Source organism: Epargyreus clarus, unplaced genomic scaffold (assembly GCF_041222505.1).
Source record: "Epargyreus clarus isolate Ecla_fem2 unplaced genomic scaffold, WU_Ecla_fem_2.2 ptg000001l, whole genome shotgun sequence".
In the NCBI taxonomy this organism is placed as follows: domain Eukaryota; kingdom Metazoa; phylum Arthropoda; class Insecta; order Lepidoptera; family Hesperiidae; genus Epargyreus; species Epargyreus clarus.
In genome coordinates, this window is record NW_027332209.1 from 13,180,804 (window position 1) to 13,195,747 (window position 14,944).

Genomic DNA, 14,944 nt, shown 5'->3' on the forward strand with positions numbered 1-14,944 from the left:
ATTTCTAATACGCACATAACTTTAAAAAATCAGAGGTGCGTGCCTGGAATTTTAAACTCGGACCCCTCGATCGAGAGGCTGAGTTTCTTAGCCACTAGGCTATCACTGCTATTATTGTGTTAAAAGTTCTTATTAGTGATCGAAGGTTAAAACGCTTAAAACGCTGATTGGTCGCTTTAAATTGGGTGCGACAAAAAACGTTCCGAGTGAATGCAGCCTAACGGGACGGCGTGGTGAAATATTGCATGAGTGTGCCCTTAACCGCTGGCATAACAGCTTGAGCCACTCATAAATTATAAGTAGTGTAAATAAATACGCTATCGAATTCCACGTAAATGTGGTGACATTATGAAGTCCTTATTTAAAAGCAGAGACGGACTGAAGTCGTGAATATATTTTACTGATTTTTTTTTATATTTAGTACCTACCGAAATTTAAATGATTTCTTTATTTATTAAGAATATTTTTGACTTTAATATTTAATGGTAATAATCTTTATATAGATGCTACAACTTTAAGTTGTGCATCTCTGTGTTAAGCTTAAATGTAGAGTCACAGTTACCATTTTTACTTTACACAAGATATGGCTAAATCAATATTTTAACATAATTTTAGGTCTGTGGTTATATCTATTATAATCACTATTTGATTAAATTTATGTTATGTTATACTAAAGTAGTAATATAATCGGGATTAGGAATAGAAATAATTATTCAAAATGTATAATAACATTATCTATAATACAAAAATAAGATATAGGAACAGACAGGAACATGAAGATAAAATAATGAGAATAAGCTCGGTGTCGTAGATGCCTTCTCAAACACTTAAACATAGACCCGTAAAAGAAATTGATAATTAAAATTACTGCCGGAATTGAATCTGGATCTTCTACATATCAGATCGGTGTGATGACCGCTGCGCCGTCGTCGTCGAGAATAATCCTCTCTTTTCTTTTTTTCTCGAGGGGGAAACTTTCAAAAGGTACCCGGTGCCGTGGGAGCGATACGGGGTTATGTGGGACTTTTACCGCACTAAAACCCTCCCGGTGGGCGTTACCTACGCCTGCGGCGACTCCTTCTTCGACCGGGTTCAGCGCGCTCCCTTACTCGCTCGGCGTCTTCCTTCGCGGACATGACTATGTCGCAGAAGGTGATCATGCCATCCCAGGCTTCGCTGCGCTGAACCATCGCCCCAACGATGGCCGATGGAGAGAGATTCGGTCCCACTTTTTCGACGAGGGTCCGCCGCTGCGAGTCCCACGCGGGGCAGTACTGCAGCGTATGCTGTGCGGAATCCTCGTCATGCCCACAATGATGACATTGGGCCGTCTCTTCCCTCCCTATTCTATTCAGATACTCACCGAAACAGCCATGTCCGGTGAGTATCTGAGTTAGGCGGTAGGTTACTCGACCCCTACTTCTGAGCCAGGCTCGAAAGTTCGGCAAGATAGCGTCAACCACCCTTTGGCGTATGTTTCGAGGCTCCTGAAGTCGATCGCGCCAGCACCTCAGAGCGCGCCATCTGGCACTCCTTCAAGCGCTACGACCGTCTCTTCGCTGAAGGGTTCAGCCCTCTGACGGAGGACGCGAATCTTATGGAAGATCCATGCGTCCATATCCGCCAGAATGTCCAGGGGCGGGCACCGCCCCAGGACTGTCGCCGCCTCATACGATATGGTACGATAACCACGGGCGACTCTGATTCCGATCATACGTTGCGCGGAATTCAGTTTCCGCGCACGACGCCGGCTGGCAGACAATCTGTCCGACCATACCGGCGCGCCGTAGAGCGCAACCGAGCGTATCACACCCGCGTAGAGGCGGCGGACTTCTTCCCTTGGTCCCCCGAGATTCGGCAGCAGTCTGTGCATAGCACACGCTATCTTATGAATCCGGGGGACGAGACGGTCGAAGTGCTCGTCGAAGCACCAACGGCCATCCAGTGTTAGGCCAAGGTACTTCATATACCTGCCTATCCGGATGTCCGTTTCACCAACGCGCACTGAGGTTTCAGCTGACTCGATTATCGGCCTGCGGCCGTGAATCCAAATCCGTGAAGCCAAATCGCCTCAGTCTTCTAGGACGCTATCTGTAGGCCCAACCTGCGGATCTTCGCTATGACGCGTGCCACCCCGATCTCTGCTAGCCGAACCGCTCTCGTATAAGACACCCCTTCGGTTAGAACAAGGGTGTCATCGGCGTAGCAGACGATGCTCACTCCATCCGGGAGCACCGTTCTCAAGACCGCGTCATATGCGATATTCCACAGTAGTGGGCCCAGTACCGAACCTTGCGGCACCCCGCGCACGACGTTCCTCCCGCGAACGCTCCCATAGCGACCTGGGAAGCGGATACCCCTGTCCGACAAGTAGGCCTTCAAAACCGCAATTAAATAAGACGGCACTTGATGAACGGACAGACCCTCCAAGATCGCTCTCCAGGGTAGAGAGTTAAAAGCATTGACAATGTCAAGGCTTACTGCCAAGACTACTCTACCCTGGGATATGGCCTGCTCTGAGAGCGTTCGGACTCGGAGGATGGCGTCCACCGTCGAACGCTGCTGCCGAAAGCCGAACTGGTTTTCGGAGAGGTCCGGGCCATGACACGCTAAGTGTTGGCTAATTCGAGAAGATATGATCCTCTCGAATAGCTTGCCCGCCTCATCCAACAGGCAGATGGGTCTGTACGCTGATGGGGAGTCCCGAGGCTTGCCCCACTTGTGCAACAGTCTATATCCAACTTAACAAAAAAATGCGTAGGAGTGTCGTAGTTGGATGGTAACTAATGAGCGACTTTAAGCTAATATAAGAATATGAACTATATGCTAAGTCCCTCTCTGAAAGGAGATTCGTATCCAGTTGTGGCTTAGTAATAGGTGGACGACTACTGATATTAATACCGACGACTATCGTCGGCTGTCGCGACTTCCGCCCTCTTTCGCCAGCGACTGAGCGACGACCGATGATAGTCTCGACTGTAGCTGAAAACAACAGTTACTGGAAACTGTACCCTTACCAGGAGTTTTTACGTTACGACAAATATGACTGTTTTGGTATTTGTTTACGTATTGGCCCATACGATTTCCTAGTTCTGACACAATCCGCTAGGGGCGCTGATTGGAATTTGTATGGGCAAATACGTAAACAAGTACCAAAACAGTAATATTTGTCGAATCGTAAAAACTCCTGGTAAGGGTACTGGTGGCGGCAGTCAACAAATGCAGCGTTGGCCACTGACGACAGGCGATAATCGGCGATCGGTGAAAGTCGTCGACATTAAATCGCACATGTGTCAGCGTCCTAACACTTATCCATTCTTAAGTGTACACATTCTATCACATCATAACTTACACTGAAATAACTATTAACAGTTCATTCTTTTGAAGTCTAAATCAACATTGTTAGTGAACAGTGAACAATGAAAGTGAATAACAGTCTCTGTACTCAAAGTTCAAAACATTAACTTTAGACTAAAGTTTTAACTTTGCAGTTGCTAGTTCACCGTGCCAAGTTTGTGTTAGTCGAGTTTAGACAGAGAAAACTAAACTTAGTTTATGTTTGAAAAAACTGATTAAATTAAATTGATTAAAGAAAAGTTCTTCTAGGTTTAAACTAATAGTTAATTTGAGTTATTTCTATAAATCAGTAACTGGATCGCGAAGAAGTAAGTTGTATTTATTTTTAAACGTGTTAAGGAATAACAAGATGGAATACTTAGTATTTAATATTAATTTATGTATATGTTTGAACAAATATAACACTTAAGTAATAAGTATCTCAATTAATATTCTGAAGATCTTTAGGATGGTAGATTTATTTTATTTTTCGATTGCACTGTACAACCACCAAAGCTGTTTTGGTACTATAGCTTATTTCCATTGGTCCCTTTCATCCCTTATAGTGTTAATACTACTTATAGCGTTCCATTAGTCCAATATACTTCTCATCCTTCCATTACTGTCTCACTGCTAGACACAGGTCTCCTCTCAGAAGGATTAGGGCATAGTCCACCGCGCTGGCCAAGTGCGTATTGGTATACTTCACATTTACTTTCACACTTTTGAAAACGTTTTTTTTAAAGAATTCTTAGGTAGGCAGGTTTCATCACAATGTTTTCCTTCAACGTTTAAGCAAGTGATAATTAATTTCTAATACGCACATAAATTTGAAAAATCAGAGGTGCGTGCCTGGGATTTTAACCTCTGGCCCCCTGGAATAAGAGGCCGAATCCCATAGGCTATCACTGTTTTTTACTTAATAGACAATAATAGGGGATTCCCCGTTGGCGGATTTGTCATGATTCCAATACATTGACCTAGCAAACGAGTGTAATACAATTCCTCACGACGTATCAGCTGAAATACGAGTAAGTGATAAACATTTTTATAATGTTACCATAGATATATTATACTAAAGGATAATATATCTATGAATGTTACAAATAAATCAAGATAAAGTATCTCATTGTAATGTCAAAATAACAATTTCTCACTAAATCCATATGAAATTATTTATAATGTAGTTACAACAAAATTAAACAAAAAACTAAAAAAACACGCTTTTATTGCTAATCGAACTAAAAACTAAAAAATAAATCAATCAATCATAACGCATCGGCTCAAAATAAAATTATAATAGAATTTAAGTTATTAAAATAATAATTCTAATTATTAAAAATTAATTTTATTATTATTTACTTTATTACACACTTTAATTAAGTAACAATTATACATAATATATCTATCTATTTACAAACTTAAAATCTATATACAATATACACAAAAAATATAGTTTAAACAAAAAAAGAAATATTAAAACTTAAATAATTAAATATAAAACAATGAGTCCAAATCACTGCCTCCCGGTAGAGTCCCAAGAATGCTGGCTGCGTTGCCGCGTTGTATGGCCAAACTTAATCTTTGGCCAAAGTACGCACCAGCTCTTGGGTCTCCAGAACGTCAACCAGACGCGACGACATTTCTTTGAAGAACCGTCGTGCTTCTGGCCCCCACGGACCCAGAGTCTCTACCGCAAACGGCACAAATATGTAGCTATCCCCCAAGGCTGCATATTTGCGCCGCTTCACAGATTCGGCCGCCTCTGCCGCACCTCCTGCATTATTAAAAAAAAAGTAATTATACTTAAAATAATAATTAAAATCAGAGTTAAAAGCGTGGGGTGCTTGATATTACAATCATTCTATTGGCAATTATCTATGAGAGAATAGTTATGAACCGCAGTAAAATGCACTAATAGGCAACTTTACTCGTAAAAGAGGTTATGCACAAAAAAAAAACATGAAATCTTTTGTGTTTTTAGCCTTTTAAACATGGGTGAAACCGTGGTACCTAGCTCATACGCACACATACATATATTTGAACCCCAGATCACGTTTTGAAACAGTAAAGCAATTACTTTTAAGAATAACACTGCATTCATATTACAAATTTTAAAAATAAGTAATGTACTTTATAGTACTTCTAACATTTAGCTACACCCAGTTTAATGGTTTAAAACGTGGTTTTCCTTCTTAATTACTATTATTCGGTGTACTTTTATCTATATCTAACGTGACCATTTATTTTTTCGCAGCGGGACGCTTGTGGAATTTCGGAAAAAATAGACGAATTTATTTATTTGCCTATTACCAAGAAAACCAAGCATTAATCTAGGCATGTTACTAGTCTACTAGTCTTTACAAAAAAATAATTGAGTTTACTTTGCGTGTTATATGACATTCAGGTCTTAATATTTGTTTAGAGTAGGCATATAGCCACAGATCTGTATATGCTTTTTTATATATTTTTAGTATAAATTTTGCGAACTAGCATAAAACCATCTGATGGTTAAGGGCTCCTGCCGCCCGTAGACATATGTAATCGACACAGGTATACAGGCCACCAGAGGTTTAAGCACGAACGCCTCGTATTAGTATGTCTCACGTACCACTCAATTCAAGCCAGAACACAACATCGCTAAACTCAGCTGTTATTAGAGAGAAATCTATTTCAACCAACCAACTAAACCAACCAATCAAAACCAACTCCTAAAGCATATATGCCTTAAAAGATGTATACTACATTCCAATATACACATATACTTAAATTTGGAAGATGTATGATATACATATATACCAAAGCGGACATATTTACCTTCGCTGAGGTATAGATAACCAGAAAGCAGGACTGTCCCGCCCAATGCGGGACTATGGTCACTATACATATATTTGTGGTACCTACATTTTCATAGTTATTATAGATTTATTCTCCCTCATTACAGGATGTGTTTCAAATGGGGCGCTGAAGATAAATACAAAACAGAATGTGGTGTACTGGCCATCGTGACTTTGGTAAGTACCTACTTCTTTTATTTAGAAGGATTACTTTTAAAAGGTAGGTGTCGTGACACCGATAACGGGTTATGGATTTTTCCACTAAAACAGAAACAATGGCTGTCTTCCGCGCAAGAAGCAGAGCTAAATCTTGGAGAACCGTGGCTTTTCTACTACACCTTTAAGTGTTTACAACCCTAGCACCACCGTGGCCGTCGCTCCGTTGGCCGCCAGCCTCTTAGTTGTGGACCCAAATCTGTGTAGTACCTACTATTAACCTATGACCCGGGAGGCTGTCCCGCCAACTGGCAAACATCCCGTTTGCATGGCTACCTTTTTGAAATAAGCGATTGGAGTAGAGCTAATCGTGTATTCAGGGAGTGCAGTGGCCCTTGCGTCCCCCGCGCAAGCATGTCAAATCACCTCTGTAATCATGATGTTACGAGACCCACACCTTGTCCCGTGAGGAACAAGTACTATTACATCAGCTATGAGATCGTGATCACGCCATGCGGGTAAGGAGTAGGAGGAGAAGCTAGTCGCATTGTATTTATCACTTTGATTACCTTTAACCAGATTTTATTGATAACAAGTTTTTGCCCGCGGCTTCGCCCGCGTTTAAAGAAAATAATATAACATACTAACATACATAAAACTGAAAATTCAATCCATACTAATATCGATTAAATTAATCGATTTTTTGGTAGAAAAGATCGATTCTCCGATTAATTGATCTTAGATCGCCATCCCTAGTTCCCGTGGGATTTCCGGGATAAAAACTATCCTATGTCCTTTCACGGGTTTTAGACTATCTATGTACAAAATTTCATTAAAATCGGTTCAGTGGTTTGGGCGTGAAGAGACAACCAGACAGAGTTACTTTCGGATTTATAATATTAGTAAGGACTAGTAAGGATATCCGGAGAAAGTGATTAAAAGTGGATAGAAATATATTATTTTCTGCACAGCCCCAAAGGTTGGCTTGTAGTTAATGATTTTAGTATTAAACCCGTCTTTTGTACCACATCATGCTTCAATAAAGTATAAATAAATAAAGTGATTAATTTATCAAATTCTCTAGACGAAGTAGTCATTATATATAATAAAAAAATAACCAATCATATGTATGTCGAAGGAAGAGTCGAATATAACATAGAAGTTATTTAATATAGCTAGACTTACTGTTACTTTAGTATTTTAGTAATGTTATTGATACTTGATCAATCGAAAGGATTATTGATTTAGATTATAATTAACAGTCATTGTATTGTTATATTAACAGCAGTGATAGCCTAGTGGTTAAGAAACTCGGCCTCTCGAGCGAGGGGTCCGAAGCTCAAATCCAAATCTGATTTTTCAAAAAAATATTTGCGTATTAGAAATTAATTATCACTTGCTTAAACGGTGAAGAAAACATCGTGAGGAAATACTGCATACCTGAGAGATTTATAAAAAAAAATCTTAAAGGTATATGAAGTTCACCAATACGCACTTGGCCAGCGCGGTGGACTATGGCCTAATCTTTCTCATCATGAGAGGAGACCCGTGCCCAGCAGTGGGACAGTAATGGGTTGATGATGATGATGATGATGTATTGTTATCGTATTAGATGTCGAATCAGAGCAGAGGCTTTTAAGAGGTCTCTAGCGGAGTCGAGGTATGTAACCGCGCGGTGGGGAAACATTGATAAGAACTGATGTTTGCCATCGAGGTGGATTATTATTTTGTTGTGCTTTGAAGCGTGTGATCACTACCTTGAACCTGCTGCTCAAGCCTTTTTTTTATAAAGTAATAGTAGTAGTATAGTATAGTTATTTTATAAATCCGAAGTTATAACAGTTAAGAACAATAAATACGGTTAGATTACTGTGTTTGTGCCTGCATCTACCCTATGACAACGCCCACATAACCCATAGATTATTTCAATGATGTCGATGAGAGCCGTCCTTCTCCGACATGTGTAATACCTATTTAATCACTATGACTCAGCTTTGAAATGTGGTATTTCAAACCAAAATTTAGTACGTAAAAGAGAACGCAAATACAATTTATTTGTCTATTTTGGGTCCCATAATCGATGTGTTAGCTTTTTGCGTAGAAGGAAAATATTCTATAACATATTGGGAATATTTTGACATATTCCTTGTAATATCCTTGTAGTATTACGATCGAGTATATTCCTACCTGTAATATACTAAAGCAAATAGATTCTTATAATATGTACTAATGCCACTATATATAATATCTTATAATATGTTTCTTTTAATATAACTAACATGAGTTTAAATACATATATTGTTTGCTACTAATCAACCCCAGATAGGACTAGATATTCCTACATAAGGTCGGCCACAAATGTGCCGCTACCCCTGAGGTCTAAGCTAGAACGCCTCGGAAAAGTACGAGTATATCTCCCTTACTCTCTTCCCTTATTTAAAACTAGAACACGGCACTGCTGTTATGAGGCAGAGATAGGTGAGGCGATGGTGCCGCCGGAGTCGAACCAGAAAGGGTTCTACCAGTTTCAAAATGAATTATAGGTATCTACGTATTGTCTCTTTAGTTCCGGGACTAGATTAGGGCTACGGTATCCCCTGCCTGTCGTAGGAGGCGACTAAAAGAGGGCTTCCGGTGTTGCGGGCGGCAAGAGTGGGAGCTCGAACCGTCCAGCAAGCGACCCCGGGAAGGACGGCGGTATGTGTGGTCGCATACCGTCGTAAACACTACATGTTGTGGGAGAAGCGAAAACTGCTCCCCCAGGGTAGAGCCCGATCGGGGCATAGCGCTTGGAGGGCTCCGGTTGTGTTTCGTCGGAGATCCCTGAGTTCTCCAACAAGCGTTGAGGATGGCCATCGGGGGGGGTTTTAGTGCGGTAAAAATCCCACATATCCCGGCGTCGCTCCCACGTCGTTGGGTACCTTTTGAAGGTTCCCCCTCGGGAAAAAAAGGTATAAATACATATATTAATATTCAACTGCTTTAATTAAATCTTGTAATTAGTTTAATTTTTAAACAGGAGAAAAATCCTTAATATCTTGAGCACTATTCGGAGGGTCTCTGCTTTGCTTATTTTGGATGACATGGGGGGTAGAGGAAACTAGGTGATGATTACGTCATCGGTAGGTACTCGTATTTACTTGTTAACACGAATAGCAACTCTCACATTGTCTTTGCTTGAAAACGATACGCATCTTCGGGGATACCCGCAAATAATGCATACTTTTAGGCATTTTTAAAATAATATAAATTATTTATAATTATAATATTTAAAAAAACAATGAATTAATTGGAAAATGTTTACGTAGGCAAGGGGGTAAGAGCTTGGCTTACTTTTGTTGACAAGGGGGATGGGGGTAAATAGTTGTAATAAATCTGCTTACATAATATTTGAACGGCCTCTTATTATTATTTTTGAAATTAAAATTTTTGAATTCTGAAACATTATTTTATTAATTTTATACAGTTTAAACAATATCTTCACTGTTATTAATGTATTTAATGTATTCAATTGTATGTATTTGTAACCTATCATAATATTTATGCCTAGTTATACATCCCTTGTATACCTATGCTGATCTGCGTTTAATCTCCGTATAATCAATTTATTTTTTAAAGTACGTAGCTAGTTTCATCATTTTAGGGTTCCGTACCCAAAGAATAAAAACCCTATTACTAATCCTCCGCTGCCTGTCCATCTGTCACAGGGCTCTATCTCTTGAATCGTAATAGATAGAAACCTAACTTTCTTACAGAGAATGTGTAACGATGGCCGCTATAACAACAAATAAATTATTTGTTTCAGATTGCGAACACCCTTCTATTATGTTTATCAATATTTGTTTTGGTGGAAACGAAGAACCCTGATACTTGTGGGCCACCTGGAGACACAAGACTATGCACCATTTTAACGGCACACTTTGGAAGCCATGACGTTGTCATAGTCGATACCACTAGTAGCATTGGCGGGGTTATCTGTATTCTTGGATTAGTGGCCTCTGTCGCACTGATGTATGGATTAAAATACGTAAGTAATAAGTAACTTAAGTACTTAAAAAATAATTTACATTAAAAACTAGTAATGCTCGTGGTTTCGTCCGCGTTTAAAAAAATATAACATGACATATATCTGAAAATATGTACCTTCATGTCAGTGGCGCCATCTGTCGAAAATCGGTCGTACCAACTCAGAAACCGTCGTGGGTTTATGCACAACTAACAACTTTGCGATGGATCATCACATGAATAAATGCATCTATTTTACGATTCTATAAAGGACATACAGACAATCATTCATTTTTAGATATACAGGGTGAATTTTTCTAACGGGCCTTCAGGGCCAAATCCCAAACTATAAGGATTAGCGAAAATTGCTGAAAGGAGTTACGAGCCCGATTTTGATTAAAACTAAAACTGCATCATTACTTTTTTAAAATATCTTTTTCGCTAGCCGGGAATCGAACTAGTTCATTTTGAAAAAAAAATACACCCTCTATATTATACCACTATCTCATAGTGTTGCTTATAAGGATTAAATTATTCTTGCTATATTTGTCATGTGATTTTTTTGACAAAATTGAAGTATTAAACGAGCATAAATCCATCTGCTGACAAGTGGCTGCCGCCACAGATTAATAAATAGTTACTACGTAACTACTGCCGCCCATTGATATCTATAATCAACCCCAGACAAGATTAAATTCCTACCTGTGGTTGGCCACAGAAGCGTTCCCCCCTGAGGCACTGAGCACCCCTGAGGACTAAGTTGGAACGATTCGGATGTATGTCTTGTCACACCCTACAAAGCGGAACACAGCAGCGCTTAACACTGCTGTTATTAGGCAAAAATAGGTGTAGAACCCTTTGTGGTTCAACTGCCAGCAGCACCACCGCCACACCTATTTCTACCTAATAACAGCAGTGTTAGGCGCTGCTTTGTTCCGGTTTGAAGGGTGTGGTAAGGGAGACAGACTTTTCCGAGGCGTTCCAGCTTAGTCCTCAGGGGTAGCGGCGCATCTGCGGCCGACCTCGGGTAGGAATATCTAATCCTATCTGAGGTTGATTACAGATGTCCATGGGCGGCAGTAGCCACTTACCATCAGGTGGACTGCATGCTCGTTTGCTACTCTTATATTATAAAAAAAAGGTGTTACGGTAGTGTATCCGGAGGCAAACAAAGGGTTCTACCACCTTCAATAAATTCACTATGTCACTAAGCTAATTATTTTTTGTCATCCAAACCAAATAGGAATTTTAGGGGAAAGGAAAATTACCCAGAATATACATAATATTGCCATAAAAAAATCAAAATCCAAAATATATTTATTGCGGTTTACAAAATGGGTTATTTGCCATTAATTCATGTTTCTATTCTTGACAGCGTATGGTGCAAATAGATATACCCTATGCTGTCAAGAATACAAACCGAGTGTGGAGGGTATTTTTTCCGAGGATATGTACCTATTCATGTATTTAGGTATGTCTCATTCTTTGTCATGCTTGCTGACTTGACTGTTTTGAGGTGTCATTGGATCCGTCTAAATTGTGGGAGCTAAAAAACTATATTAAGCAGGCGGTTTTTTTAATAAAAAATATATTTTCCTTCCAGGACAAACCTGGTTACATCATCATCTACATCTGCTACGGTCTGCAAGCAATCATATTTTTTCTACTCATTACATTATTTGCACTGTTACGGACCTATTGGTATATAGCTGCTAACACGCTGCTAGTTTTTGGTAAGAGTTACTTGAATTTGACGCACACGCAATGGAAGTAAAACTTTCGTGCGACATTTATATATTCGCCGAGTATAGGCGAATATGAGTATGTATACTTACTTGAATGTATAGTATGTTGCCAATATTCACTACAAACCCGTTCAATACGTATTGAGTTTCATCATAAACCCACCATGTCCCACTGCTGGGCACGGGTCTCCTCTCAGAATGAGAAGGATTAGGCCATAGTCCAAGTGCGAATTGGTAGACTTCACACACATATGAAAACTTATTTTTTAAGATTTCTCAGATATGCAGGTTTCCTTACGATATTTTCCTTCACCGTTTAAAGCACGTTTTTTTTTTCTTTTTATAATATAAGAGTAGTAGACGAGCATGCAGTCCACCTGATGGTAAGTGGCTACTGCCGCCCAGGGACATCTGTAATCAACCACAGATAGGATTAGATATTCCTATCTGAGGTCGGCCACAGATGCGCCGCTACCCTTAAGGACTAAGCTGGAACGCCTCGGAAAAGTCTGTTTCCCTTACCACACCCTTCAAACCGGAACACAGCAGCGCCTAACACTGCTATTATTAGGTAGAAATAGGTGTGGCGGTAGTGCCGCCGGAGTCGAACCACAAAGGGTTCTATTACCTTCAAGATTAAGATCAGATTAAGATCAAGTAAGATCAAGCAAGGGATAATTAATTTCTAATATGCATCTAATAGTTTTGCATTTGAGTAATCGCAATCATTCAGACAAGACAACGGGAGACTTTTATTTACTCGTATAATTTGTATAAACAACTAGCTGACCCGGCAAGCGTTGTGTTGCCATATAAATAAAAAATGTTAAGGGTGAACAAACCTTATCACTTAGGGGTATAAAAAATAGACAGTAGCCGATTCTTAGACCTACTGAATATGCATATAAAATTTGGTGAAAATCGGTAAAGCCGTTTCGGAGGTACTGTAACTAACATTGTGACACGAGCATTTTATATATAAGATATACTATGTCTAACGCCATTCATATTATTATAATTTTTATTTTTCTCATTTCAGTTGCCAGTATTTATGGTTTATTCGTGGCAATAAGGGTTTACAATGCCATGTCTGACACCAAGAATAATGGTAACTCAAACGACATAACATCAGACGTTCAACTGCTTATAGAAGACTGATGAGGATACATTTGCAGAACTTTAGAGACAGTCAAAATCTAAATTCCACAGCGCCACACTAGGATTGGTTAAATTAAGACTCTCTGGGGTTGATCACAGATGTCTAGGGGCAGCAACTTACCATCAGGTGGACTGTAAGCTCGTGTGCCACTCCTATATTATATTAAAAATAGCATGCAGTCAACCTGATGTTAGGTGGCTACTGCCACCCATGGATATCTTTAACTCCAAATACGATTAGATTCCTACTTGAAGTCGGCCACAGGCGAGCCGCTACCCCTGAGGACTACCCTGGAACGCCTCTGAAAAGTATGTCTCCCTTACCACACCCTTCAAACCAGTACCCTTATCATGAGTTTTTACGTTTTGACAAATATGAGTTTTTTGGTATTTGTTTACGTATTACCCATACAAATTCCAATCAGCGCCCCTAGCGGATTGTATCAGAACTATAGTGTCAGTAACGTAAATTTAAATGTCTAAATTGACAAAATGGCGCTTAATGTTTTGTCTCTCTTTTTTGCAAACACGGAGGCAGAGAAAAAGACTTGAGCACTTACTTATTGTTACATTTACTCAGTCTACTAAAGCAAACGGAACAGAATAATTGATTGAGTAAACGTAACGTAAAATTGTGGGATATTTTGAAAACTCGTGGTAAGGGTACAGAACACAACAGCGCTTAGCATTAGGCAGAAATAGGTGTGGCGGTGGTGCCGCCGGGTCCAACCACAGGATTCTAAAAGTTCTAAATAAATGAATTCTACATAGTATCATGATAGTTCTTACTGTTATTATTAGTTCTGTTAAATAAGGATCTTGTTATTTTTTTCACAACATTTAATTATAACACGTGTTACACATTTTATATATCAATAATACATAATATAATTTGAATTAATTTGTACATGTTATTAATATATAACATATTAATAAATTTTTTGTAACAATATTTTAGTAATATACCTTGCAAAAAAATTGGCTCGATGTAATTTATATACGGATAAATATAATTATCAATTCACTTATAGTCCGCGTAAAACTACTAGTCCGCTCTGAATATAGAAATGAATCGCGTCGCCATAACAAAATGTATGACTACATGCTCGTAACAACTTCAAAGCGGACTAGCAGTTTGGCGCAAACTATACCTATCTAATATTAATTGTAATAAAAATTACCTAATTTGTAATAAAAATAAAAATAATTTGAAATATTAGTGTGCGACAATTTTTTGACAATAATGAAATTCTTTTGTGTCGCACGAATCACTTATTTTACCCGACTGCCGAGGGTAATGTTATTCGAATGTATGTATGTGTTATTCTTTGGCATGCCCTACAGCCTAAGCGGCTTGACAGATAAACATTTAAACACAGTATACGGATCTATACAGTATTGTAACTCGACCTGTCCTTGAATTATATACCTACAGCGCTAGGTGAGAGATCGCGTTAGGGCTGCGCGCCCACAGTATTTTAATTACGTCTGACTTTCTTCTACTTTTTGTTATTGTAAATACTATATTTTAGCCTTTACATAGCCGCTCCTTAGTAGGCGATAGGTTGACTGTCATTTTGTTTTAGTGGAAAATAATAAGTAAATTAATAAGTTATAATAAATAACTTGTAAATTAGGAGGTATGAAAAATATAATTTTATTTTGTTCATGTTCAACGAGGATAACTTTTGCTAAATTATCATTTGT

At 39.0% G+C, this 14,944-nt stretch overlaps 1 protein-coding gene across 1 annotated transcript; it reads left to right on the forward strand.

The window, feature by feature from the left end:
- Positions 1 to 6,279: 6,279 nt before the first annotated feature.
- LOC140757585 (uncharacterized) lies at positions 6,280 to 14,556 on the forward strand. The gene is made up of 4 exons (XM_073093369.1): positions 6,280 to 6,350; positions 10,135 to 10,356; positions 11,938 to 12,067; positions 13,119 to 14,556. The coding sequence occupies exons 1-4, from the start codon at positions 6,282 to 6,284 to the stop codon at positions 13,235 to 13,237; spliced, it is 540 nt and encodes a 179-aa protein (XP_072949470.1). The 5' UTR covers positions 6,280 to 6,281; the 3' UTR covers positions 13,238 to 14,556.
- Positions 14,557 to 14,944: the final 388 nt, after the last annotated feature.

What these genes read in the sequence shown, in the direction of transcription:
- LOC140757585 (XM_073093369.1), top strand. Translation starts at nt 6,282, where the DNA reads ATGTGTTTCAAATGGGGCGCTGAAGATAAATACAAAACAGAATGTGGT. An exon ending in TACTGGCCATCGTGACTTTG is followed by an intron (nt 6,351 to 10,134) that starts GTAAGTACCTAC and finishes TATTTGTTTCAG; the next exon opens with ATTGCGAACACCCTTCTATT. An exon ending in TAACACGCTGCTAGTTTTTG is followed by an intron (nt 12,068 to 13,118) that starts GTAAGAGTTACT and finishes TTCTCATTTCAG; the next exon opens with TTGCCAGTATTTATGGTTTA.